Genomic DNA, 25,091 nt, shown 5'->3' with positions numbered 1-25,091 from the left:
CATCTGCAAACAGGGACAATTTGACTTCTTCTTTTCCTAACTGAATACCCTTTATTTCTTTCTCTTGCCTGATTGCCCTAGCCAGAACTTCCAAGACACTGTTTCTCTAGCTGTGCAGCTGCAAGGACACTAGGCAAATAAATTCAAGTCGTAAAACATGGTTTTTCTTGAAAAGTAAGAAATGATGTAATGCATGTCTCGAGTGAATAACTGTTTTTGTTTTTTGCCTCTGTAATATGCTTCCCCCTGCCCAGATCTCCCCCTGCCCCACAAAATGCTTAAAAGGTAACTGGACTCTTTGTTCGGGACTCCGTCTTTTTGGATGTTGATCTGACTGGGCCAGTGCACCTAAATAATAAAAAGTATCCTCCTCAACCCCTTGGTTTCTCTGATTCCTAAATTATCCAGCTGCATCAAGAGAGGAACAAGGCTAAGAATCTGGGAGAACAAACAATCTCAGACTAGCAATTAGAAAATCTGGTTCCTAGCCCCAGATTTATGTAAACTTTTCCTTTTTACACATGGGTTTCCTGATCCTAGAAAGAAGCACAAGGTAGTATAACATCTCTGCAGTAGCATCACCCCCAAAAAGATGCTCCAGAACTCTTAGCCACACCCAGCTCAGAGCCAGGCCAGTGCATGGAAACTCAGGAAGAATAGAGATGCCACTTTACTTCTCCCTCTGCATGTCCTTTGCTAAACTCTCTACTTGCAGAGGAAGCTGAGCTGGTGTGGCCAGGATATGAGGCTAGGGGCTGGAAATACGAGAGAGCAGAACATGCAGGTGGCAGATGAGAAGGGTGTGGCTATTCCTTCCAAGAACAAGATACAGGGCAGAGGCTGAGGTGGGGGGTAGGGGTGCAAAGGGGTCCTCAATTTCCTCTTCCTACCCTTTATGTAGTTTATGGGAGGAAATGGAAAGAGAAATGTTTGTTGTAGACATGGATGATCTGGGGGAGATGTCTTTGAAACTTGTCCAAGGGGAAGTGTCCTAGTAAAAGCCCATAACTTGAGTACAAGAATTTCTTGTGTTTCTTAAGTGTCTTCTTAAGGTACGTGTTGTGTGTGCCCTGTGGTTTTGGGAGAGACGTTCCTAGATCCTGAGAGAGTTGACACCCTTCTTGCATTGTAAAGACTGGGCCTGCCTTGTGGTAAGTTGGGCCCTGGCAGGGTGTTCCCAGAGTCCAGAGAAGCCGTTAGGGCCCCACTGTGAGGGGGGCAGGGTCAAGCTCTGCAACTTGACAACGCCTCATTCTCCAGAAGGAAGTTCTGGCTCCTAAGCCAATATGACTCCCATGTGAGAAAGTGTGGTCTGCTTTATTTATTTATTTTTTTTTTTCAAGATGGAGTCTTGCTCTGTCACCCAGGCTATGGTGCAGTGGTGCGATCTTGGCTCATTGCATCCATCGCCTCCTGGGTTCAAGCGATTCTCCTGCCTCAGCCTCCTGAGTTGCTGGGATTACAGGTGCATGCCACCCCACCCGACTAATTTCTTGTGTGTGTATTTTTAGTAGAGAAGGGTTTCACCACGTTGGTCAGGCTGGTCTCGAACTCCCGACCTCATGATCCGCCTGCCTTGGCCTCCCAAAGTGCTGGGATTACAGGCGTGAGCTGCTGCACCTGGCCTGGTCTGCTTTATTGCCTGTCTCTACTCTGCAGGAGACAGGGTGTGGAGATGTGAGAGAAGCTCCAGGAGGCATTGCTGCCAAGGGGGCTGCATGGGAAGCTTGAGATCTCACACAGGACCAGACATTTTAGTAGAGACTAAATGTCTCTACTCACCTGCCCCAGGTTCCTCAGTCTCCAGGACAGGTTAGAATATCAGATTCTATCTCTCACGAAGTTCCAGGAGACAACTCTGGTCCTCAAGTGGAGCATGGAAAGCCCACCCTACCTTAGAGCTTTCTTTCAGGCTATTTATCCACTTAAATCCAGGTAAACAAAGTGTTTCCTTGTCTCCCCCTGTTACCACTTTCACTGGACCGTCAGTTGCACTGTCACTGTGGTATCTAATCCCAGTCCCTTCCACTGCAGCCCAGCCCTGATTGTCTTCTATGTCCTTAGTGGACCTCAGATTTTCTCAGACTGAGTTCCATAGAACCCAATATATTTTTTTCTTTTCTTTTTTAACTTTTAAAATTCAGGGGTGCAAGTGTAAGTTTGTTACATAGGTAAACTTGTGTCATGGGCTTTTGTTGTACAGATTATTTCATCACCCAGGTATTAAGCCTAGTATCCATTAGTTATTTTTCCTGATCCCTCCCTCCTCCCACCCTCTACCCTCTAAAAGGCCCCAGTGTGGGGAACCCAGCATATCTTCTCATGGAAAAAGGATGGAGGAAAGAAGAACCACAAAGTTGAGTCAAGGGATAATCATACTGGTTATAGAACAAATTAAGTTTCATCAACCAGATGCCTAGAGCTCTTGTGGACCAGAGTTGGAGAAAGAGGTGTCAGAAGCCATGAGCAGATGGAAAAATGTACTAGACAGACTGGGAGGAATGAAATGTTTTGGAAAGTTTGGAGTCTGAGCTTAAAAAGTGGCTTCTGGAAATGGATCATGAAACAGGAACGATGAGCATCTGTCAGTGAATGGAGTAGAAAATAGCCATTCTATTAATACGTTTCCTTCTTTCTGGCTTACATATTTCCTAGGGTGGAGGAAACACAGAGACTGCACTGTAGTTGGAAAGATTCGGTGTAGAGAACATGAATTCCTTCCTCTGGCACAAGTGATTAGTAAAAACATATTCCAATGTCTGCTTCTGCCTGGGCTGATGAGGGGACATTATATCCAGAGGAGAGGGCTGCTAGAAGAATATGGCCTTTAGTCAGATGAATTTAGATTCAAATCCTAGCTCTTCTGTTCACCAGCTGTGTGACCTGGAGTAAGTTTATTAACCTCTCAGGAACAAAATTCTTTGATCTGTTGTATGGGAATGTAACCAAACACAATAGACTGTTAGGGAATTCATAGTTCACTATATGCTGAATCCTCAGAAAAGTGCCTCACTCAAAGAGGGCGTTCAGCAAATGCTTTAGCATCCTAAGCCCTAGCCTCACTCCCACTCATCTAAAATCTCTGTACAATTGCTGGTTGCCTCTCACAGGCCCCATTTATATCCTGCAGGGACATAGCCAGACGGAAGTAGGAGATGGGACTGGATCCTGCACTGCTGGCTTTCAATCAGAACTTGCTGATCTCTGGGTCTGGGTCCTTTGTCCTGCTGGGGATGCCAGGACTGGAGACTCTGCATGCCTGACTCTGTGCCTGTGTGCCTGCTCTACATGGCAGCTTTGCTAGGGAATGCCCTTCTACTGGGGCTGGTGGTTGCTGACAAGGCACCCTGGGCACCCATGTACCAGCTGCTGTGGCTTCTGGCAGCTGATGATTTGGTTCTGGCCACATCCACAGTGCCAAAGCTCTCACGGTACTTTGGAGTTTGTCCAGTGAGATCTCATCTGGAGCTTGTTTGGCTCAACTCTTTGTTGCCCATGTGGCAATCATTGCCACATTACTGAGTCCTCAGTGCTGTTGGCCGTGACCGTAGACTGCCAGCCTTTGCTCTATGGGGCATTGCTGGCCCAGCATGTGGTAGGTCTAGTAGCTCTGGCTACCATGACCCGTGATGTCTGTGTCATGGTACACCCTGTGATCCTGCTAGAGAAACTGCCTTACTGTGGGCAGTGGGCCCTGCCCCACACCTACTGTGAACACATGGGTGTGTCTCGCCTGGCATGTGGAGATACCTGCCCCATCATCTGGTATGGACTGGTCCCCACACTGCTCTCCCCAGCCCTGGTCATAGGGCTCATAGGTGCTTCCTATGCCCTCATTCTCCATGCGGTCTGCTGTCTGCCATCTGCCATCCCACGGTGCCTGCCACAAGGCTCTGAGTAACTGTGGGGCCCATGGTAGTGTCATTGGTCTCTTCTACACATCTGCCCTCTTCTCCTTACTTGCTCACTGTTTTGGGTCTCACACAGTGCCCAGCCATATTCACATCCAATGGCTAACCTCTACGCAATGGTGTCCCTGGCTCTCAATCCTGTGGTCTATGGAGTGCAGACTCAGCAGATCACTCAGAGGCTCAGGCACTTGCTTCAACTTTTCTGGGCAGGAGCAGTGAAGAAGGTTGGCCCTGAGAGGGCCTCCCTACAGGAATAAATGTGATCCCTATTTCCTTCAGCGTGCATACCCAGATGACCAAGTGATGCTACAGGACCCATCTGGGTAGAGCTCTGACTAAAACGTCTCCATTGTCTGTTGTCAGGTGGCTCTATGCTCACTCCAGCCCTATTTTATCACCCATTATGTAGGCGAAATACACTGAACTGACCTGTCTCTGTCCAGCTCTACAGTACCCAGTCTATTCCTGGTATTTCTAAGTCTGTATTGATCTCCATAGAGGGATTACACACATATAGAAATAGTTGGTCCTGGACTGTGACAGACTAGGTGGTCTAGGACACATCCTGTGGACTAGGATCTTATTTTTTCTCCATCAGTTTATCCAGCCAAAACCAGATTAATGAAACATGTCTCTGAGTTGGGCCCCTTGTACAATGTCTGACACTAAGCAGAAACTCTGTTTGCTAAGGGGATGAAGACAGGAGGAGCTGGGGAAATGGCATTATGTGAATAAAATAGAACACAGCTCTGGAAATGGACATGGTTTCTGACCTGGGTGATTAATAACTAGAGCTTAGAAGATCTGTTGCTTTGGATGGGAAGAGCGTGCACAATACTGTAGCTTCCTCACTAAGCTCTTTCCCTACCTTACTCAGATACTAAGGCTACTCTTGTGTTTTCAACTTGTGCTAATGGCTGTTTGCAGATGGCAAAATTTGGGCACAACTCCAGCAGCAGCTGTCATGCTTCATGCTCTATCTTCATGCTCTTTCATTTTTCCTTTCCTACATTCCTTCTTCCATAAGATGCCTTAGTTCTACTGTCACTCATCTGGATATTAATCCCAGACAGGTTTCCTGCTTCATGCAGCTTAGGTTTCCCAACCTATTCCTCTCTTATCTTCCTTATCTCTGTGCTCCTCTGGATCCTATGGCTACAGCAAGGCCAGGCTAGAGAAGCTAACGAAGAATGGATCTCTGGCCTTGAGCATGGAGTGAGAGGGTGAGAATCTGTAAAGTAAGATAAGGATATGACCTCTCAGCAAGGATTGTCCAACAAAGCTCTGGGCATGTCTTCATGGAGTCATACATCCACACAGCTTCTCAAATCTTTTCCCAGAAGGGAAGTCACAGTTTCATATACTTTTCTCTACTAGGTATATACCAGGGCAAGGATTCCAAAGGATGAGATGAGTAAGCAGAGGAACTTTATACTAAGCAGCCATATAATCTAAAGTTAAGGGTCTGTGAAAAGTAAAGAAACAATAAAGGATAGAGGTAGTAGAGCTACAGAGTCAAAATTCCTCAATGGAAAAATGGGGCAACAGACCCTTCATAAGAAATCTGACATTTTCCTAGGCACTTGGGTGAATGTGAGAGTCCCCACTGTCTGAGAAATACTCAAGAGAGATAGCAGAAGAAAAGAGAATAATTCTGGTTGGCTGGCACTAAGAGCACTGAGTTTTGTGACTCCTTGTCCAGGCCTCAGCAACTATGCTCTTCCTTCTCTATAGGGATAACAGCAGTTCAGAGGCCAGAAGACTTGAGGCTCCGCAGCATCCTGTGGCAGGTTAGGAAATATTGGGAGGGAGCTTTCTTGAGGGACAGACTGTAGAGGCAGCTGGCATTAAGACCAGAGGAACTGGGGGAAGTATTTGAATAGTGGAATGGATGTAAAAGTTTACAGTACCTGGCATAGTGCAGGAGGCAAACTCGTAGGGGTGAAGGAAGATATATAACAGAGCAGTTCAGTACAGTATTGCTGAAGCGATCCCCCCAGATATACACTTTGGCCCTCATCCAAGTGTACCCAGTTAAAAATGTTTCTGTTCTTAAGATTGAACAGGTAAGATTGCATTTCCTTCTTGAGTCTTCCCTTTCTCAAAGTTGAGGGAAACATCATAATCCTTCCTGCAAAGGGACCATCCCAAGGCCCCCGCAGGATGTCTCAGGTTTGCCTTAATCTGTTTAGACAAGAGGGCCCAGCAGGGTGAAGGAAGATCTAAGCCTAGGGATGGATGCGGAAGATGCTGTTTGTCATAATAAACTCACTACCACCATGTTTAGAGGCACCAGTCTGTCTCAGCCTTCTTCTTCACCTTTCCATACCCTCTTCACACCTCCTTCATCTTCTCGGCCCTTTCAAATGTCAAAATATATACCCCCTCCTACTGAAACTATTTACTTAGACTAGAAATAAAAGCCTAGGGGAGCCCCGAGTACTTAATGCACTCCTGTAGTTGATGCAAGATGCAGCTTGTTATAGCTCTTCTGACCACTCCACAACTGCTGCCCCTGGTGCTCCCAGGAGAGTCTCAGGTACAGGCAGAGGGTGGAGGGATCACAGCAGTAGGTGGAGATTGTTTTGTGCTTTGGGCTGGCTTCCTTCACCACTCTGATTCTGTTCAAGAACCTCCAGGTTCTGGGAGAAAGTGAGGGTAGACAGAAATAGGGAGGAAGAAAAGAAAGATGGGACACCCTGCATGTTCTGATTTTCCCTTTGCTTGTATGTATGGGCATAGGGGGAGTGAGGAAAGACAATGGTGAAAGCAATAGAGGAAGGAACTCTCGGCTGTATGCCCTGCTCAGTTATGAGGCCCTGTTTTCTGCAAAAATCTGCCACCTTCTTCCTGTGCTCAGCATGCAGGAACTCAGGGTGGCTATAAAAGGCTATGCAATCTTTATTTTATTATCCTTCAAAAGCTAAACTATTGGGCTGGAGCTGCAGGCTGAAGTCATAACCATATTAAGCTATAGTGCCAAAGCCATAAAAGCTATGAGTGAGACATCTCAGAGAAGGACAGGGGCCACAGACATTTTAATTCAAAAAGTTTTTGTTAGGAAACCTCAGTGGGTGTTGCATGCACATTAAAAAAATTTGGGAAGGAGTCTTGGTTGAATCTAGTGCTGGTTTATTCAGCTCCAAAATGGGACTAAGGGATGGATTTAGAGAAATATAACTAATATAAAGACTCTTACTAGAGGCAGGCCAGGCACTGTTCTAAGTACTTTACAAATATTCTATCATCTATCTATCTATCTATCTATCTATCTATCTATCTATCTATCTATCTATCTATCATCTCTTTAGCTCTATCTATAATTCTTAAAACAATAAAATAAATTCCACACTTTGCCCCATTATACATATTAAGACAATGGGGGCACAGAGAAATTAAATAATTTGCCCAGTGTCCCAGAGTCAGGATTAGAACTCAGGAAATATGGCTATGGGATCAGTGGGTTTGGGTTCTGAATATGGAAGTGATATGATAGGCATATGCCGGAGGAGAAGAGACCAAATTATGCATCTCTCTAGAAACTTTCCCTCTCTCTCTATCTGGCTGAGGCAAGGGAGCTGCCTCCCAGCCTTACTCTTTTGTCCTGTGCTGCATACCCACCCCAACATAACTTGGATCTCTGCCACTTCCTTAGGTGTCAGAGCATAGGATCTAAAACATAGATGGGACCTGGAGGCAGCTTGAAGCATTGTCACTTATTAGTCATGTAACTTAGCAAGATATTTAGACTCTCAGAACCTCATGGTTTTCAACTATAAAATGTGGATTACAATTCACCCTCTGTTATGTCTTGTGAATGCTAAACATCCATTCAGAATGATGCATTATGGTATTGTTACTGTTCCTTTGATGATTTGCAAGTCTGTCCCTGCTGTCTTCAATACAAGGTAAAGTTGTAGGAATCTGTCAGATCTCTAGAATGGGGATTCTGTAGACAACTGAGGCTTCCTAAGCCTATCCCCTAACACATCTCTGCAGACCAGCTTTGCTCTCTCCCACAGGGCTTTGAAGAAAAATTAGCTTCCAGCAATGTGAACTGCAGCCAGATCCAGCCAGTGCATGAGGTAGGGTGAGGTAGGCCCCACCAATAGGTTCTGGAAGGGACCTGCAGCTTCAATTCTGGGAAATCAAGGGAAGCATAACTCAATCCCCTAACAGAGGAATGCACTAACAGACAGTCAAGAAGAAACCCCTGTGCAGAGGTAATGCTTCTCTGGCACTCCAAAGTAGGCTCAGCCTCTTCTCCTGCTTCATGTTTGCAAACAGCCCAGGTTGACCCAACATGCTTCATTTTGTTTAGTGTGCCTATGGCCATGCTTTGCAGCTGGTGAGAAGTGTGTCAAGCTCTGTGGATGAAGGAGACACATGCCATTGTGTGGTTCACCTACCCAACAACCCCATCCCCCTGGAGCAGCTGGAATAGCTACAAAGTAGAGTTCAGGAGCTCATTTGCAAGTATGAGCAGAAGCTGTCTAGAGAGAGCACTTGATCGCTGGGCTGGGCTGGGGCTGGGAGTTATCCAAGCATAGTCTCCAATAGACACAGCATTGAGATGAGTCCTGGAAGTAGAAAATGTTTGAAGGAAGTGGCACAGCCCTCATCTTTGAGATGAATCTTTAGAATGAAGGGGAAATTCTGTACTATCCTTGGGATCTCCAGTGATAGTAACAGACTATAGAGAGGCTTGTGTAGGGGGTGCCTCCCATAGTAATGGATGAATTAATGGGTATGGACCCACTGGAAGATGAAAATAGGGCAATTTTGGTCTGGGAGGATGCAGCTGAATGGGAGGAGCCACAGGTCTTGACATTTGGGGCAACTTCCTGTTCATCCCCTGCGTGCCTAGGTCAGTGAGTATGCACACACCATTGAAGATAAAGACAATGAGGTTCTGGAAATGAGTCACATGCCGGAGTCCTGGAATCCCAGTGCCCTTGCTTCTCCCTATAAGGACCCAGCCTTCAACCTGCTGCGCCTGGAACTGGAGGGAGCACAGAAGTTGGTGACTCAACTTACAGCCATTGGAGGCATTATTGTGGTAGCGGACCTTCTCCACTGACTCCAGAGCCAGGTATACGGATAGATTAAAGAATACCCCTCCCTAGGCCGGGTGCGGTGGCTCACACCTGTAATTCCAGCACTTTGGGAGGCTGATGTGGTCAGATCACCTGAGGTCAGGAGTTCGAGACCAGCCTGGCCAACATGGTGAAATCCCATCTCTACTAAAAATACAAAAATTAGCCAGTTGTGGTGGTGGACACCTGTAATCCCAGCTACTTGGGAGGTTGAGGCAAGAGAATAGCTTGAACCCAGGAGATGGAGGTTGCAGTGAGCTGAGATTGCACCACAGCACTCCAGCTGGCCAACAGAGCAAGACTCTATCTCAAAAAAAAAAAAAAAAAAAAAAAGAAAGAAAAAGAAAAAAAATCCCTCCCTGTCACAGTCTCCTGTCTTCTCTAACCTCACATATTGGACAAATTCTGATATTACTTCTTTCTGAGGAAGAAGACTCTGAGCTGAGGAATATGACAGCCAGAGTTCAGTTTTTAAGAACACTCTGCAACCCACTTCTCGGGCATCTCATTTCCATAGGTGACTAACGCCAGTCTCACACTCAAGCTTTTGTCTGACTCTGACCAGAGCAGCTTTGGTGCTCTCCAGCAGGAGGTGGATGTCCTTGAGAGTCAACTAAGTGAATGTGAGAGACAAAAGGAGAAAGAACAGGCCTCCAGACACCTGGACCACCCCTCCCCCTGGGTGAGTGAACAGACTGAATTTCTCAAGGTCTTATCTCTTCAGAGACCAGGTTGGGAGTGCATGTTGGCTATGGTAAACTGAGGGGAGGGAAGAACAATTTTTTTGTTGTTGTTGTTTGAGACGGAATCTTGCTCTGTTGCCCAGGCTGGAATGCAGTGGCGTAATCTCAGCTCACTGTAACCTCTACCTCCTGGGTTCAAGCGATTCTCCCACCTCAGGCTCCCGAGTAGCTGGGATTACAAGTGAGCACCACCAAGCTCGGCTAATTTTGAAATTTTTAGTAGAGACAGGGTATTGCCATGTTGGCCAGGCTGGTCTTGAACTCCTGACCTCAGGTGATCCGCCTGCCTTGGCCTCCCAAGGTGCTGGGATTACAGGTGTGAGCCACTGCACCCAGTCAAAGTACAAATCTTGATAGAGAATAAATCTTTCATTTCCTTGTTTTGTGTGTCACTGAAAAATGCAGACCAAGATTGATATATTCTCATACATCGGCATACGTATACACAGACATATGAACACCCCATAATCAGATGTACATAATAACCTATGTTTATGCAAAATCAACCTGCTGATATGCTTGTATATGCACTCAGGTGCATGGATACACACTCAAACCCACACATGGTTATTATACTTTCACACTCAGCTACCTGTGGGTTGTGTGCTTTAGACTTCGCTCATATATTGCCTGCTTTATCCCCTAGCTTCTTGTGCCCATGGAGGCCTCCAGGAAGTTAGCAAACCCCTTGTGGTTCAGCTCAATTGGAGAGGCTTCTCATACAAGGCAGGTGCCTAGGGCTGAGACTCAGTACCCAATCCAGCCTCTTCCCTTTACTGGGTGGCTCCTCTACGCACAAATGGCAGGTGAGCCCTGAGTGAGTGACTTCTGTTCTGCAATCAGATTACTTCCAAATGTCCCCTACCTGTACCCAAACAGGTTTCTTTATAGCCCCAAGCCAGCTTCTTCTCTCTATTTTAAGTATGCCCCAAAGCAAACCTGGCCTAGGCCTAACAGGTCACCTCCTAATGCTTTTCTCATGAGACAAGCATGACCCAGACTGCCCTGAGCTTCCTTCACAAATCCACTGTCTAAAAATTATAATCCCATAGTAACTCAAAGATGGTTCTACTTCTACTCTGATTCTATGTAAAGGACAAACTCTTCTACACCTGGGCCTCAAAATTGTAACTTCCTGCTTAGAAGTTCAGAGCATGTCTCTGGCCAAGCTTGAGACTTGGAATTAGGCCAATCTGTATTTGAGACTCAATACTGCCATTTAAGCTAAGTGACCTTGGGAAAATGAATTAACATCTCAGAGTCCTTCTTAGCCATATGTAAAATTGGGATAATTGTACATATATGAGAAGATCACATGAGATTACATAGAAAAGTATGTAAAACATAGGTGCTGATATATATTTATTAGATGAAAGAATGGCTAAAAGAGTCAATAAATAGATGAGTAAGACCCTCAATACATTGTCAGCCTTGCTAGGGAGGTAGGCCCAACACACAGAATGTTAAAAGTCAGTGTGTGTGAAAATGTAATATAGACCTGTTGTGAGAAAGAGACATGAATATAGGTTAAACCAGTCATTGAAGAGCCCCAGTTGAAGCTCAACTCAAAAAGATTAATGTTACTGAAAATTAGTGTTACTGAAAATAATGTTCCCCAATTTCTATGCTTATATAAAATGTATAGGCTATACTTTGTAACATATAACTCAAATATGCTACACTTTGCAGCATATAAAATATGTTTACATGCCTTGGAACCCTCTCAAAATCTATGGGTAATCAGGACTTACAGAAAAATGTTAAGAGATAAGATTACTCATAACTCAGAGATAATTTAAGGAACTTTCCAATGTGACCTCATGAGAACAAATCTCCCTGAATCCAGCTCCAGAAATATGTCCTGTTACAGGACCCTTGCATCTTGAGGACAGGTGGAAGGCAGTGGAGTGTAGATACAGAAGAATCTCCATAAGGAAGAAAAAATAATAGCTACCATTTTTTGATTGCTCATTGGAACAAATGCTCTACTAATTGTTTTCTTTGCTTTATTTTGGACAGTACTAACAGTCAATAAAGTAGCCTGTTATTTTTGTTTACAGTTTTTACTTATAAGCTGTGTGACCTTGAGCAAATGACTCAACATTTCTAAGACCTAGTCTCTTCATCTGTAAGGATAAAACCTACTGTACAGTGCTGTTATTATAATTAGATTATGCATATATAGTGTCTAATAGGCACTGTAGCTATTGGTGTTTTATTATTACTGTTACTTTAAAAAATAATTGTTTAGTTTGTCATCGTTGAGTAAGTAAAATATGAACTAAAGTCAATTGTTTGATAGCAAAGCCCCTGCTCTTGATTAGCAAACCGATCTGCCCATTTTTATAGCCCTTTGTTACCTTAGTTATTGCGGTCACCCAATAATTCCAAATGCAGGGCTTGGCCTAGGTACTTTGACTACTATCGGCTGTACAAATCCTATAATGACCTTGTGCTGCTGAAAAACTATGGAGAGAGGAAGATGGGCTATGGTGATGGCAGTGGAAACGTTGTGTATAAGAACTTTATGTACTTTAACTACTATGGCACAAGCAACATGACCAAGATGGACCTTTCCTCCAACATCCTGGTGCTGTGGCATCTGCTGCCTGGTGCCACCTATAACAATCACTTTTCCTGTGCTGGTGTGCCCTGGAAGGACTTAGATTTTGTTGGTGATAAGAAGGGGCTGTGGGTTCTTTATGCCACTGAGGAGAGCAAGGGCAACCTGGTTGTGAGTCGTCTCAACACTAGCACCCTAGAAGTGGAGGAAACCTGGTGCACTAGCCAGTACAAGCCAGCCCTGTCAGGGGCCTTCATGGTCTGTGGGGTGCTCTATGCCTTACGCTCACTGAGCACCCACAAAAAGGAGATCTTCTATGCTTTTGACACCACCACCGGGCAGGAGCGTCGCCTCAGCATCCTGTTGGACAAGATGCTGGAAAAGCTGCAGGGCATCAACTACTGCCCCTCAGACCACAAGCTCTATGTCTTCAATGATGGTTACCTGATAAATTATGATTTCACCTTCCTGAAGAGAAGGCTACCAAGATCACCCACCAAGAGGCCCTCTGGGGTTCATGCTCCACCAAAACCTGTCAAACCTAACAAGGCTTCCAGACCCTGAGACCCCAGGGCTGGGCAGAGCATTAGTAGAAGTGTGCCCTCTTCCTTACCTCCAGGAGGACCACATCCCAAAGTGGTCATTGGTCCTAATGATTGGAAGACATTGATTATATCTAGTGAGTCCTTTATGTAATTAATATCTCAATCAGCATATTAAGGTTCCCTTTAATAATGGTCTAGGTGGATTTGATAGGGAAAAAGTAAAATATTAGCTAAGAAAATGGTACCCTCTCTTTCTGATGCTTTGGCATCTCATATTCCTTTTGGAGAATCATAAATCCAGCTTCTGGAACTCAAGAGTTCTGTGATCTAGAATTGTCGGTTTCAGGTTGGGAACATCTGATTCCAGTGCAGAAGCTGTAGGGCAGCTGGTCATTAGAGTAGGATATGAAAGTTCCCTTTCTTATCTCTACCTTCCTGTGAGGTCCCTGGGGAGAAAATATATATATGTGTATATATACACAAATATATATATATGTATATATACACATATATATAAAGGTATATATGTATGTATATATATAAAGGTATATACTGCATGTATACATACACACCTGTCTCTTATACACATCTAGATGTGTATAAGAGACAGAAATATATATATGTGTATATATACACAAATATATATATATGTATATATACACATATATATAAAGGTATATATGTATGTATATATATAAAGGTATATACTGCATGTATACATACACACAGTATCACACAGAAACACACGTCCCACATTTAAAAATATGGTTTTTATTTACTTTTTTGTTTTCTTACTAGTTCCATCCAGAGAACTTTGTCCCTGTTTTCTGGAAAATTGTTTTATTTTATTGTAAAGACCTGGACCCCGAAATATGTCCTCATTCCCCAGCTGGCCCAGGGTGACCGTGAGGATAGACTTGACATCACAATATCCCTTTTCTGAGGATTCATGCCCTTGGAGGGTGGGGTAGGAGGAGGGGTAACCCTAGGAGAAGTCATCACCACTTTGTCCACCGTGGGTGAAGTACGAATCAGTAGCCATGCCAGGCCTCAGCTGGGCCACATCTGGAGAACTGGGGTGAGGGCACAACATCGCAAAATACCTGGCCCTAGCCTGGTCACTCATCCCTTTTTGGGCAACAAGGAAACTATCCTGTGGCATGAGAACACAATACCTGAGACAAAGGCCAGCAGAAACATTTGCCTGCCTCTACCCTTTCTGCCCCAGCTTCCACCTGCACCCCATCTGCCCGCCCACTAAAGCGCATGTCGCATGCCATCTCTCGAACATCCAGGATGTCCCAGAGTGGATGTCCTTCAGGTCTTTCGGCAGACAAAAATATCTCTTCAAGTGCCACTCAAGTGATAGTGAAGACTGCAGGCAACCAGAAAGACTTTATGGTAGCTGATGACATCTCGGTGAGGCAGTTCAAGGAGATGCTATTGGCTCACTTCCAATGCCAAATGGACCAACTAGTGCTGGTCTTCATGGGCCGCCTTCTCAAAGACCATGACACACTGAGCCAGAGGGGCATCATGGATGGCCACACCATCTACCTGGTCATCATGTCCAAGCATGGCTCCAGATCTCTAGCCCATTCCTTCCAGGATCTGCCAATGAATGATCCCTGCCACTGGAACAGAAACACCAAAGGAAACAGCAGCGGGGTGCACCAACCAACTGGTATGAATCAAGCTCCAGTAGAATTGGCCCACTTTGTGGGGCCTGATGCACCCAAAGTGCATACCCAGAACTTGGAAGTGAGCCATCCAGAGCACAAAGCACAGATGCTGGAGAATCCTAGCATCCAGCGGCTTCTGTCCAACATGGAGTTCATGCGGCAGTTCATCTCAGAACATTTAGACACTCAACAATTGATGCAGCAGAACCCAGAAGTTTCCCACCTTCTTGACAATTCTGAGATCCTATGGCAGACTCTGGAGCTGGCCAGGAACCTTGCTATGATCCAAGAGATAATACAGATCCAGCAACCTTCACAAAACCTTGAGTATCCACTGAACCCACAGCTGTATCTGGGCTTAGAGACAGTGCCAGGTGGGAATAATGCCCTGGGTCAGAACTGTGCTGACATTAATGATCAAATGCTGAACAGTATGCAATATCCTTTTGGAGGAAATCCTTTCACAGCTCTCCTGGCAGGACAAGTGCTGGAACAAGTCCAGTCTTCACCTCCACCTTCACCACCATCCCAGGAACGACAAGACCAGCTCCACAGCATCCTGCAACCCGAGTCATCTATAATAGCTCTGGTGGTTTATCTTCAAACACCTCAGTCAGTGACACCCCTAACAAGGTCAACCACACTTCCAAGGCCAACACTGCTATGATCTCCACCAAGGGCCAGAGCCATGTCTGTGCCACTCGGCCAGCCAGCTGGGATACCAGCCTTACCTAGCATAGAGCTTACCCAGCAGCTTCAAGAAGAATACAAAGATGCCACTGTTTCTCTAAGTAGCTCCAGACAGATATTAGAGGGTGATCTCCAGCTGTCAGATGAACAGACCAGCTCCCATATCACAGGAGGCATGATGCAGTCGCTTATGAACACCCCCTACCTGGCAGCTCAGATTATGTTGTTCATGAGTATGCCTCAGCTGAGTGAACAGTGGAGGCAGCAGCTGCCCACATTCCTGCAGCAGACACAGATTTCTGATCTTCTTATTGCTTTAGCCAACCCTAAAGCATTCCAAGCAATATTGCAGATTGAGCAGGGCCTCTGGCTGCTGGCCACAGCGGCTCCGGTTCTTCTACCTTGGGTTGCACCTTACCTATGGGGCTTGGGTTGGCTTTCTGCCCCCAGCTGCAGCTATCCTGACACAGTGCTCTGTTCCTGGAATGTTTTGGATATACCCGAGCCTAAGGGACCTGAGTGCTGCCACAAACCTGGAACAGTCCTGTAGAGGCTACAATCCCCAGATGGGGACCCTTACCACCCTCTGCAAGCTCCTGAGATTCGTTTTAGCAAACAGATGGAATCTCTCCAGGCCCTGGAAGCTGGGAACCACCATGCCAATCTACAGGCACTCATTGCTACTGAAGGGGACACCAATGCTGCTACCCACAAGCTCAAGGGATCCCAGAGATTCTAACCACCATGCCTACTTCTTTGCTTGCCACCTGTCTGTTGACCCACCTGACCATCTCATTTGCCTTTTCCACCTCTCCCGATGCTTCCAGCCAAGAGAAGTCCTGGAATAGGAGTTATCAACCAGTGTGTCTTGTACTGAATAATAGATCACTGGCCATGGCTGGAACATCTGTCAACAAAATGGCTACACTCACTTGCCCTGATCTGAGGTTTGGCTTTACTTCTTTTGCAAAAAAAAAAAAAAAAAAAAAAAAAAAGAAAAGAAAAAAGAAAAAAATAACTGTGTGATATTTTTGTCTCACCTATATACATACATTAACACATAAACCACATGCATGTATTAATATAGAGGGGACAATAATGTTTTTATCTCTAAAACATGAGCATTTTGAATGTGGTATATGAAACTTGAGCACAGTATATGAAACTGATTATTTTGAGCATGTCACCTCAGACAGGTGTGTGTATGTACACAAGCTCACGTAGTAAAAAATTCACATATAGAGGCATATAGAGTCCACATACAAGTACACACAGCCAGGTGCAAACACGGATGCAAATACCTAGAGACACATAAACAGACCCATATGTAGGGAAAACAATCATAACATGCTCAAACAGAAAGGGAAACATTTTACATAGATAGGCCTAGATATTTAGTCATAAAGACTGTCTGAATTTCTCAAACCCAAATTGTTCAAGTTTGAAAGTGGAACAGAAATAATATGTGGGCCAGACTATGGTGAATTCACATATCAACCAAGTCCGGATGAATAGTTATCGTCATTGGAGCCTCTTACTCATTGACATAACCACCATTATAAGACGGTGATGGGTTATCACTACTTTCTCGTTAGCACACAGAGATGCAGCTGCTGCCATCTCTACTGTATATCTCAGTCACCACAAATCCAGCCCTCCATGGGGCACAGCACCTTCCAAGAATATCATCTCCTTTGGTATATCTTATGTTTGTAGTTTACATTTTCCGTGGTTGCCCCACTTTTTTCTCTTTCTGCCTCACCTAGAGTATCCCAGCATGGCAGGATATGCAGTTACTTGTGTTTTAATTATTCCATGATTAAATAATTTAATACACTCTTACCAGAATAATTCAGTGTTGTTTTAGGCATTGAAAAAATAGCAGTGAAAAAAAATAAAGATCCTTTATTTATTGACTTTACTGTCTTTTGTGGAGATACAAGCTATGTTAGGTGGTAAGTGCTGTGAAGAAAAATGAATCAGAACAAGATATTCTACCTAGGGTGATCAGAGAAGGCCTCTCTGAAAAGGTGACATTTGAGTAGAAATCAGATGTAACTAGGAGAACTGAACATGCAATTCACTGGGAGAAGGATGATCCATGAGCTGTCTGAAAGTAAAAGCCCCAAGATAGCAGTATTCCTGCTGTGTTTTAAGAGTAACAAGAAGGTGATACAGCTGAAATGGATAAAAAGGAGTGGGGAATGGGAAGGAAGTCAGAGAGATTGTGAAAAGTTTTATAGGTCTGGTGAAAACTTTGGATTTTACTGTGAATGTAATAGTCACTGGTGAGTTTTGAGCAAATAAATCAGATCATTCAATTTATCAGTCTGACTTCACAATGGAGAATGCACTGTGGGAGAGAAAAACCAGGGAAGCAGAGAAACCAGTTAGGAGGCTTTTACAATAGAGAAGTTGAGAAACAGTGGTTTCTTGCACTGGGGTGGGAGCAGGGGAGGTGCTGAGAAGTAGATTCTGGACTCTAAAGGGGACCCATCCACAGAGATTTGTGTGCTCAACAAACCCCTTCTGAGCCCCAACATGGCCATCAGTAAGAGTGAAGAACAGGCTTACAAACTTTCAAGTGTTTCTAGAAAGCTCACTGCCAAAGACCCCTGCTTCATGTCCACACCTACCAAAAAGAAGTCTCAAGAAATAAATTACAGTGAAAATGGATTTTTTGCCTCCCCATTTAATATGATTAAGCTTCATACCCTCTCTGCTACAGCTTGCATAAAAAGCTGAAGCTATCCAGGTCATCTTTTTAATTTTCATCACAATATGCTCTGAAAATTCCTTACTTGACTCATTTTTCTACTCATTACCAATTTTCCAAGTCTTTTCATCCTACCATTTAGAAGTCATAACTTAGCAATAGAAAAACCTACATATCTACAACCTTCTTTCTAAAGATGACTATACCTTTTTGCTATCATGGAGATCTGAATGTTCACTGAAGACACTGCTTCTCCAGCAGTGGCTACATCTTTGTTTCCCTTGAACTTGGAAGTGGATAGATGTCATTCTTGCACCATCTTGCTGCTTCTCAGCCCTAGTTTTCTGGCTCCAAGATTATTTCATGACCTATGAATATAATAATTGTAGCATAATACTTGCCTAGTTAACTCATTATGGTGATACTGAACTCTTCACCTAGTCTCTGTTTAGGCAAAGAAAAGCATACAACTGTGCTGACTAGTTTCATTTAAACTTATTACCAAAAGATTTAATTATTGTCTTAGCAATCCTAGCTGCATTTTCCCAGTCCAGTAATTCTCACCAGAATCTGCACCAGGATCACCCAGAGTGTGTGTTAAAATACAGATTTCTGCACGACATCCCAAGGGTGTCTGATTCAGTAGGTCTACAGTAGCGTTGAAATCTCTCATTTCTAATAAGTTTCCAGGTGGTGCTAATGCTCTCAGTTTGGAGATCATACCTGGAAATCTACTATCCTAGTTAACTCACTAAATTATTGTTAGTCCAAACTGCATCATTTTGTAAACTTCCCACTATTTTGCAGACCTTGGTCAAAGTGAAACATTTCACAGTGGTTCAGGCTATGAGAAACATCCTGCTTAACCACCTGACCACAAGGAGGACAAAGGCCCTATCATACCTTGCTAGGCAAAGGTCCATTGAACACCACGATGATGTCCTAAAGAAACAAGGACCAAACCGCCTGAGAACATCTTATCAATATCCTGCCAGGCAGCAAGCCATACTGCTCAGACCACTCGCTCCCATACCTATAAACTACCCCGGCCTGTAAGCAGCTGTGGGCTCTGGCATTAGGCTGGTCCCACACTTCTCTAGGTTTTATGCTAGATATAAAGCCTGCATTTGCTGTGTTTGTGTGTCTTTCTTTAACCCTTGCCTTCCCTTCGAAACCTAACACTTATTCTTTCAGATGATCAATTCATATCTTGTTTTCTCTTCTCTAAATCTTAAAAGTTGTGTTTATTTCAACAAGAAAGACAATAATAATCAGAAGGGACTTCTACCTGTGTCTGCCATGAAATCAATCAACCAGCTTACATCTGTCCAAATACACTCTGCCTCCCATGCATTCTGCTGTCATGAATAAACTGTTCATATCCCTAAATCAAGCTCTCCACATGGGCACTTGCTCCCAATCTCTCTAACTTATCTATTCAATAACTTAATAGTTTTCCCTTTCTCATGCATCAATTTTTTTCTACTCATTGAATTGCTTCCATCAGAATATAAACATCACACACTATTCTTAAGACAAAAAATCTAAAAAGCCTTTAACCCCACATTCCCACATAGCTGTCATCCCCTTTCTTGCATTTATAATACCCTTACTGGATCTACTTTTTCTCAAACAATTTGCTTTTAAACACACTCTAATCAGGCTTCCTTCCTCTACTATCCTTCCAAAGCTTGTCTTATCATGGTCTCCAATTCTTTATGTTTTCAAATCCAGTGGCCAATTCTCAATCCTCATTCTCCTGACCTAGCAGTATCATTTGACATGGCTGGTCACTCTCTCCTTTTTGAAACTCTTCTTCCTTTGGCCTTTCTCTTTTCTCTCTCTTTTTTTCTACCTTATTGTTTTATTTTTTCTCAGTTTCCTTTGCCAAATTCTTCTGATCTTCCAGATTTCTAAATGTTATAGAGCCACAAAACTCAGATTTTAAAATCTCTATCATTTTGCCTGTATGCACTAACTAGCTAATCTAAACCAGTCCATGATGTTAAGCACCCTTTGAATGCTAATAAACTCTGGACTTATAATATTCAACTACCATTGTACATCTCCATTTGTATGTAAAATAGACATCTCAAATGTATGTAAAACTGTTTAACAATCTGCTGATTTAGAGAAAGTGCTTATTCCTAATCTTTATCTTAGTAAATATTCAGTCCTTTGAGTTCCTTTGGAGGATAACGATTTCTTTTGAAGTAAAAAAAAAAAAAAAATTATGTCATGCTTGACTCCTCCCTTATGCCCCAAATCCCATCCATCAGCAAATCAATACTTTGAAAATATGTAAAGAATTCATGGTTAATGTTGAATAAGACAGAAAACTGGGACATAGGATACTAGGAAGAAGCCCCTGGACCAGGAAGTAGCTGAATGAGGGTCTGAATGGAGACAGAGAGGACTGAGAGATGTTTTATAATGTTCCAATCCCAGTCTGAGCCTCCACAGAAGTCTCCACAGGAAGGCACTTGAGGTGGAAGAAGGTAGAAGTGGTAAAAGATGGGACAGCAAGAGTTCCCAGGGATCCAGAGCTCGTTAGAGAAGTCTCAAGAACTTTCTGATTGAGGCTGTGACGTCAGCACTGAGGTCACAGAAGGGACCTGATAGTGCGGGTTCTGACCCAGAAGGCCACAGGGGTGGCTGTGTAGCAAGATGAGGGAGGTTTGGAGCCTTGCATAAAGAGAAGGACGGGACCACAGCTGACTGGTATGTACACCCCAGCCTGGGCCCTTCCTCCTACCTTTGTCCCTGTACTCATCAACTACAGACCTCTTTCCCAGGGCCCTGTATTTCCCTCCCCTGATTCCAACATGTCTCAATCCTGCAATCCTCCTAAAGCATCCTGCCCCAGAAACCTCATGGCCCCTTTCATGTAGACCCTGCAGCTTTCCCTATCCTGATATTCAAGCCCCTTTTCATGCTCACCTTTCCTACTTTTGCCATTGCCTGAAAGGATGATCTTGGTCTCCCATCCCCATGCCCCTAGCTGTGTCCCCACAGACCTGGGTCTCCTGCTGCCACCATGGCCAAAGGTGGAGAAGCCCTGCCACAGGGCAGCCCAGCACCAGTCCGGGATCCCCACCTCATCAAGGTGACAGTGAAGACGCCCAAAGACAAGGAGGATTTCTCAGTTACAGACTCATGCACCATCCAGCAGCTGAAGGAAGAGATATCTCAGCGCTTTAAGGCCCACCCTGATCAGCTTGTTCTAATCTTTGCTGGCAAAATCCTCAAGGATCCTGACTCACTGGCACAGTGTGGAGTGCGAGATGGACTCACTGTCCACCTGGTCATCAAGATGCAGCGCCGTGCCATGGGCAGTGAGTGCCCAGCTGCCTCTGTCCCTACCCAGGGCCCAAGTCCTGGATCACTCCCTCAGCCAAGCTCCATTTACCCAGCAGATGGGCCCCCTGCCTTCAGCTTAGGTCTCCTCACAGGCCTCAATGAGCTGGGCTTGACCGATCGTGGCTTCCCTGACCAGCCAAACTCACTAATGCGGCAGCATGTGTCTGTGCCTGAGTTTGTGGCTCAGCTCATTGATGACCCCTTCATCCAGGGTCTGCTGTCCAACACAGGCCTGGTACGCCAGCTGGTTCTTGACAACCCCCATATGCAGCAGCTAATCCAGCACAACCCTGAGATTGGGCATATTCTCAACAACCCTGAAATTATGCGGCAGACACTGGAGTTTTTACGTAACCCTGCCATGATGCAGGAGATGATACGTAGCCAGGACCGGGTGCTCAGTAACTTGGAGAGCATTCCTGGTGGCTACAATGTGCTTCGCACTATGTACACAGATATTATGGACCCGATGCTTAATGCAGTCCAGGAGCAGTTTGGTGGCAATCCCTTTGCCACTGCCACTACCGATAATGCCACCACCACCACAAGCCAACCTTCAAGGATGGAGAATTGTGACCCTCTCCCCAACCCCTGGACTTCTACACATGGAGGCTCAGGTAGCAGGCAACAAAGGCAGGATGGGGATCAGGATGCAGCTGACATCAGAAATAGGTTTCCAAACTTTCTGGGTATTATAGGACTCTATGACTATCTCCAGCAATTACACGAGAACCCCCAGTCCCTAGGAACTTATCTACAGGGGACAGCATCTGCCCTCAGCCAAAGCCAGGAACGACCACCACCAGTAAACAGAGTTCCCCCATTGTCACCCTCATCTCAGGAGCCTAGGTCAGGCCAGCCTCTCCCCAAGGAGTCAGTAGCAATCAAGGGAAGGTCCTCCTGCCCAGCTTTCCTGAGATATCCCACAGAGAATGGTACTGGAAAAGGTGGAGACCAAGATGGTGCAGGGAAAAGCCCTACTGGACATAGTACAAACTTGCCTGATCTTGTCTCGGGGCTGGGAGATTCTGCCAACAGGGTTCCATTTGTTCCCTTATCCTCTTCCCCCACGGCAGCCATTCCTGGAATCCCTGGGCCTCCCTGGCTGCCATCCCCACCTTATCCAAGATCTCTGAGGCCAGATGGCATGAATCCGGCTCCACAGTTACAGGATGAGATACAACCACAGCTGCCACTGCTGATGCACCTTCAGGCAGCCATGGCAAACCCTCGTGCCATGCAAGCCCTGCGGCAGATTGAGCAGGGTCTGCAGGTCCTAGCTACTGAAGCACCTCACCTCCTACTCTGGTTCATGCCTTGCCTAGCAGGGATGGGTAGTGTGGCAGGAGGTATACAGTCTAGAGAAGATCCCCTTATGTCTGAGGATCCTCTCCCAAATCCACCTCCTGAGGTGTTCCCAGCACTGGACTCTGCAGAGCTGGGCTTCCATTCCCCTCCCTTTCTCCATATGCTGCAAGATTTAGTTAGTACAAATCCCCAGCAGCTGCAGCCTGAGGCTCACTTTCAGGTGCAGCTGGAGCAACTACGGTCCATGGGTTTTCTAAATCGTGAAGCCAATCTTCAGGCCCTCATTGCTACGGGGGGCGATGTGGATGCTGCTGCGGAGAAGCTGAGACAGTCATAGGCGTCTTAGTCATTCAGACCATACGTTTTCCTCTGTGCCTTTTTCCCATATCCTATTTCCCTAGCTCTCCCATTTTTGAATACAGCTGCATTATAAACAAAATTTACTATGATGCCCTTTACTGTGGAGGCAATGTTGTTCCAGAGTCAACGAGGAAGACTAATTGCCAAAACATAGTGGAGGCACTGTGTATGAGTCAACCACTTGTACCACTATACCATCGGGGGGCCCCGGTCTGAGCTCTGCTTATGCCTATCTTGAGATGCAATTACACCCAATTTCCAATGTGAACTCTTGCCTGAGTCTCATTCATGTGGGCTATGAGAAAAAAGGAAGGATACGGGAGAAGAGGTAGTGATAAGGGCTGTCTCTACATGGATGGAAGGACTTGGAGGGAAACTAAAAGATCTGAAGTTAGAAGACTCACAGGTTTGAAGAACAGAGGAGGAAATGTTGTTGCAACCTTTTGAAGGTTGACGCCTGCAACTTTCCCAGTGTTCTTTCAGCGTTTCTTCAGATTTTGTGTCCTGTAGTAGCTGCTACCAGGTGCTCTGGTTTTCCGAGCTCCCTACCACTAACCTGACTGAAAAGTGGGTACAGTTTCTTTCTTTAACTTCCCCTGAAGACTATCCCCCAAATGGCTTTCACTTCCAGGATTTGATGCTGATCTCTGAGCAGACAGAGCAGCAAAGGAGTCAGAGTGACTTCTCAGATTCCTGAATCTCACCGACTTTATACAGTCCCTTGTAACCAGATTCAGAGAGTTAATTTTTTGCAACTTCAAGCTCAAAATTGAAGACCTACTCTGTGTATAGCATTCTGCTAGCTATTGGGAATTCAATATGAGAAAAAGAGTTTTACTCACTGCCCTGCCTCTATGAATTTATGATCTTATAGCAAGAATTGTGCAAATTGTGACTATACAATTCACATTATATATAATTACAAACTATAATAAGTGGTGTAAAGAAAAAGATGAGGAGCTGTGAAATAGCATGAACAGGGTCTTGATCTAGTCTGGAGAGACAGGAAAGGCTTCTGTGAGTGTGTACTGCAAACTAGAATCCAAAAAGTGGTAAGAATTAAGTAGGTAAAGCTCTGAAGGAGGAGGGAAGAGCTTTCCTGCAGAAGAGCTATTATGTACAAAGGCACCGACATAGGAGGTGCACAACACACGGAAGATGCCCTTGGCATCTCAGACTAAATCCTTGTTTGCATTCAAGGATGCTTTGCATTACCCATGTACTTCTAGGGTAAAAGTGCTACAGTTCATAAATCAAGCTGGTAAATAATGCTTTCCAATCCATATGCACATAAATGTGTCAGGTAAACTCACTGTAGACAAATGCACATCCGCTTAAATACATCTTCACATGGGTACATTCTATGTACATATGTAAAAGCCTGTTAAATCAGTTTCATCGTAAAATGGAAGTGTAAACATAAGAAACATTCACACTATATTCCTGTGAAGGAAGTAAAGAGGTCTTGATGGGGGCTATCTAAAAGTGGCTGTGGTGTGTGTTTAGATGTCAGAGACTCAGTACTGGGAGAGAGAGAACCTCTACTTGGAGCCCAGGATATTTTGATCATCCTGTGTAACTTAGAGCTGCTAGCGTAAGGCTTAAAGGAGATAAAAGCAGCCTTTGGGAAAACATTTATTCTAGCGATTTAGGTTTCGATGTCTAGGTTGAGCACAAGGCTCTTGATATGATTTGGCTCTGTGTCCCCACCCAGATCTCATCTTGTAGCTCCCATAATTCCCACGTGTTGTGGGAGGGACCTGGTGTGAGATGATTGAATTATGGGGGCGGGTCTTTCCCTTGCTGTTCTGTTGATAGTGAATGGGTCTCACGAGATCTGACGGTTTTAAAAACCAGAGTTGCTGTGCATAAGCTCTCCTTTTGCCTCCTGCCATGCCGGGAAGATGTGACGTGCTTCTCCTTGCCATGGTTGTGAGGCCTCCCCAGCCATGTGGAACTGTAAGTCCAGTAAACCTCTTTCTTTTATAAATTGCCCAGTCTCGGGTATGTCTTTATTAGCAGCGTGAAAACAGACTAATACAGCTTCAGTTTCCCCTCACTGCACTTGCCATTAGGGGATAGTGTTTGTCCAGATTAAAGAAAAACCTATTGTTTAT

At 44.8% G+C, this 25,091-nt stretch overlaps 3 protein-coding genes across 4 annotated transcripts; all 3 read left to right on the top strand.

Moving 5' to 3' along the window:
- Positions 1-3,288: 3,288 nt before the first annotated feature.
- Positions 3,289-12,877, top strand: LOC105533510 (olfactomedin-4). The gene is given in 9 exon segments (XM_011971986.1): positions 3,289-3,450; positions 3,590-3,802; positions 3,891-4,005; positions 4,008-4,135; positions 7,934-7,996; positions 8,779-8,970; positions 9,525-9,689; positions 10,397-10,480; positions 12,116-12,877. Coding segments are annotated over 9 exon segments (1,884 nt in total).
- Positions 12,878-13,709: 832 nt separating this feature from the next.
- UBQLNL (ubiquilin-like) lies at positions 13,710-16,166 on the top strand. Its single transcript, XM_011971970.1, is given in 3 exon segments — positions 13,710-15,088; positions 15,091-15,245; positions 15,247-16,166. Coding segments are annotated over 3 exon segments (1,653 nt in total). The 5' UTR covers positions 13,710-14,124; the 3' UTR covers positions 15,781-16,166.
- Positions 16,167-20,555: 4,389 nt separating this feature from the next.
- UBQLN3 (ubiquilin 3) lies at positions 20,556-23,242 on the top strand. 2 transcript variants are annotated; one of them, XM_011971968.1, is made up of 2 exons: positions 20,556-20,667; positions 20,948-23,242. In XM_011971968.1, exon 2 carries the CDS (start codon positions 20,984-20,986, stop codon positions 22,949-22,951), a length of 1,968 nt encoding a protein of 655 aa, XP_011827358.1. In that variant the 5' UTR covers positions 20,556-20,667; positions 20,948-20,983; the 3' UTR covers positions 22,952-23,242. The 2 variants fall into 2 exon arrangements, with proteins under 2 accessions (XP_011827358.1, XP_011827359.1); XM_011971969.1 differs by having other exon boundaries at positions 20,585-20,667; positions 20,915-23,242.
- Positions 23,243-25,091: the final 1,849 nt, after the last annotated feature.

This window comes from Mandrillus leucophaeus, unplaced genomic scaffold, assembly GCF_000951045.1.
Source record: "Mandrillus leucophaeus isolate KB7577 unplaced genomic scaffold, Mleu.le_1.0 Scaffold1254, whole genome shotgun sequence".
Lineage (NCBI taxonomy): Eukaryota > Metazoa > Chordata > Mammalia > Primates > Cercopithecidae > Mandrillus > Mandrillus leucophaeus.
The sequence above is the reverse complement of the archived record's forward strand: the minus strand, read 5'-3'. Positions and strand labels throughout refer to the sequence as shown.

Excerpts from the sequence above, each read along its gene's own strand:
- UBQLN3 (XM_011971968.1), top strand. The coding sequence starts at position 20,984 with ATGGCCAAAGGTGGAGAAGCCCTGCCACAGGGCAGCCCAGCACCAGTC.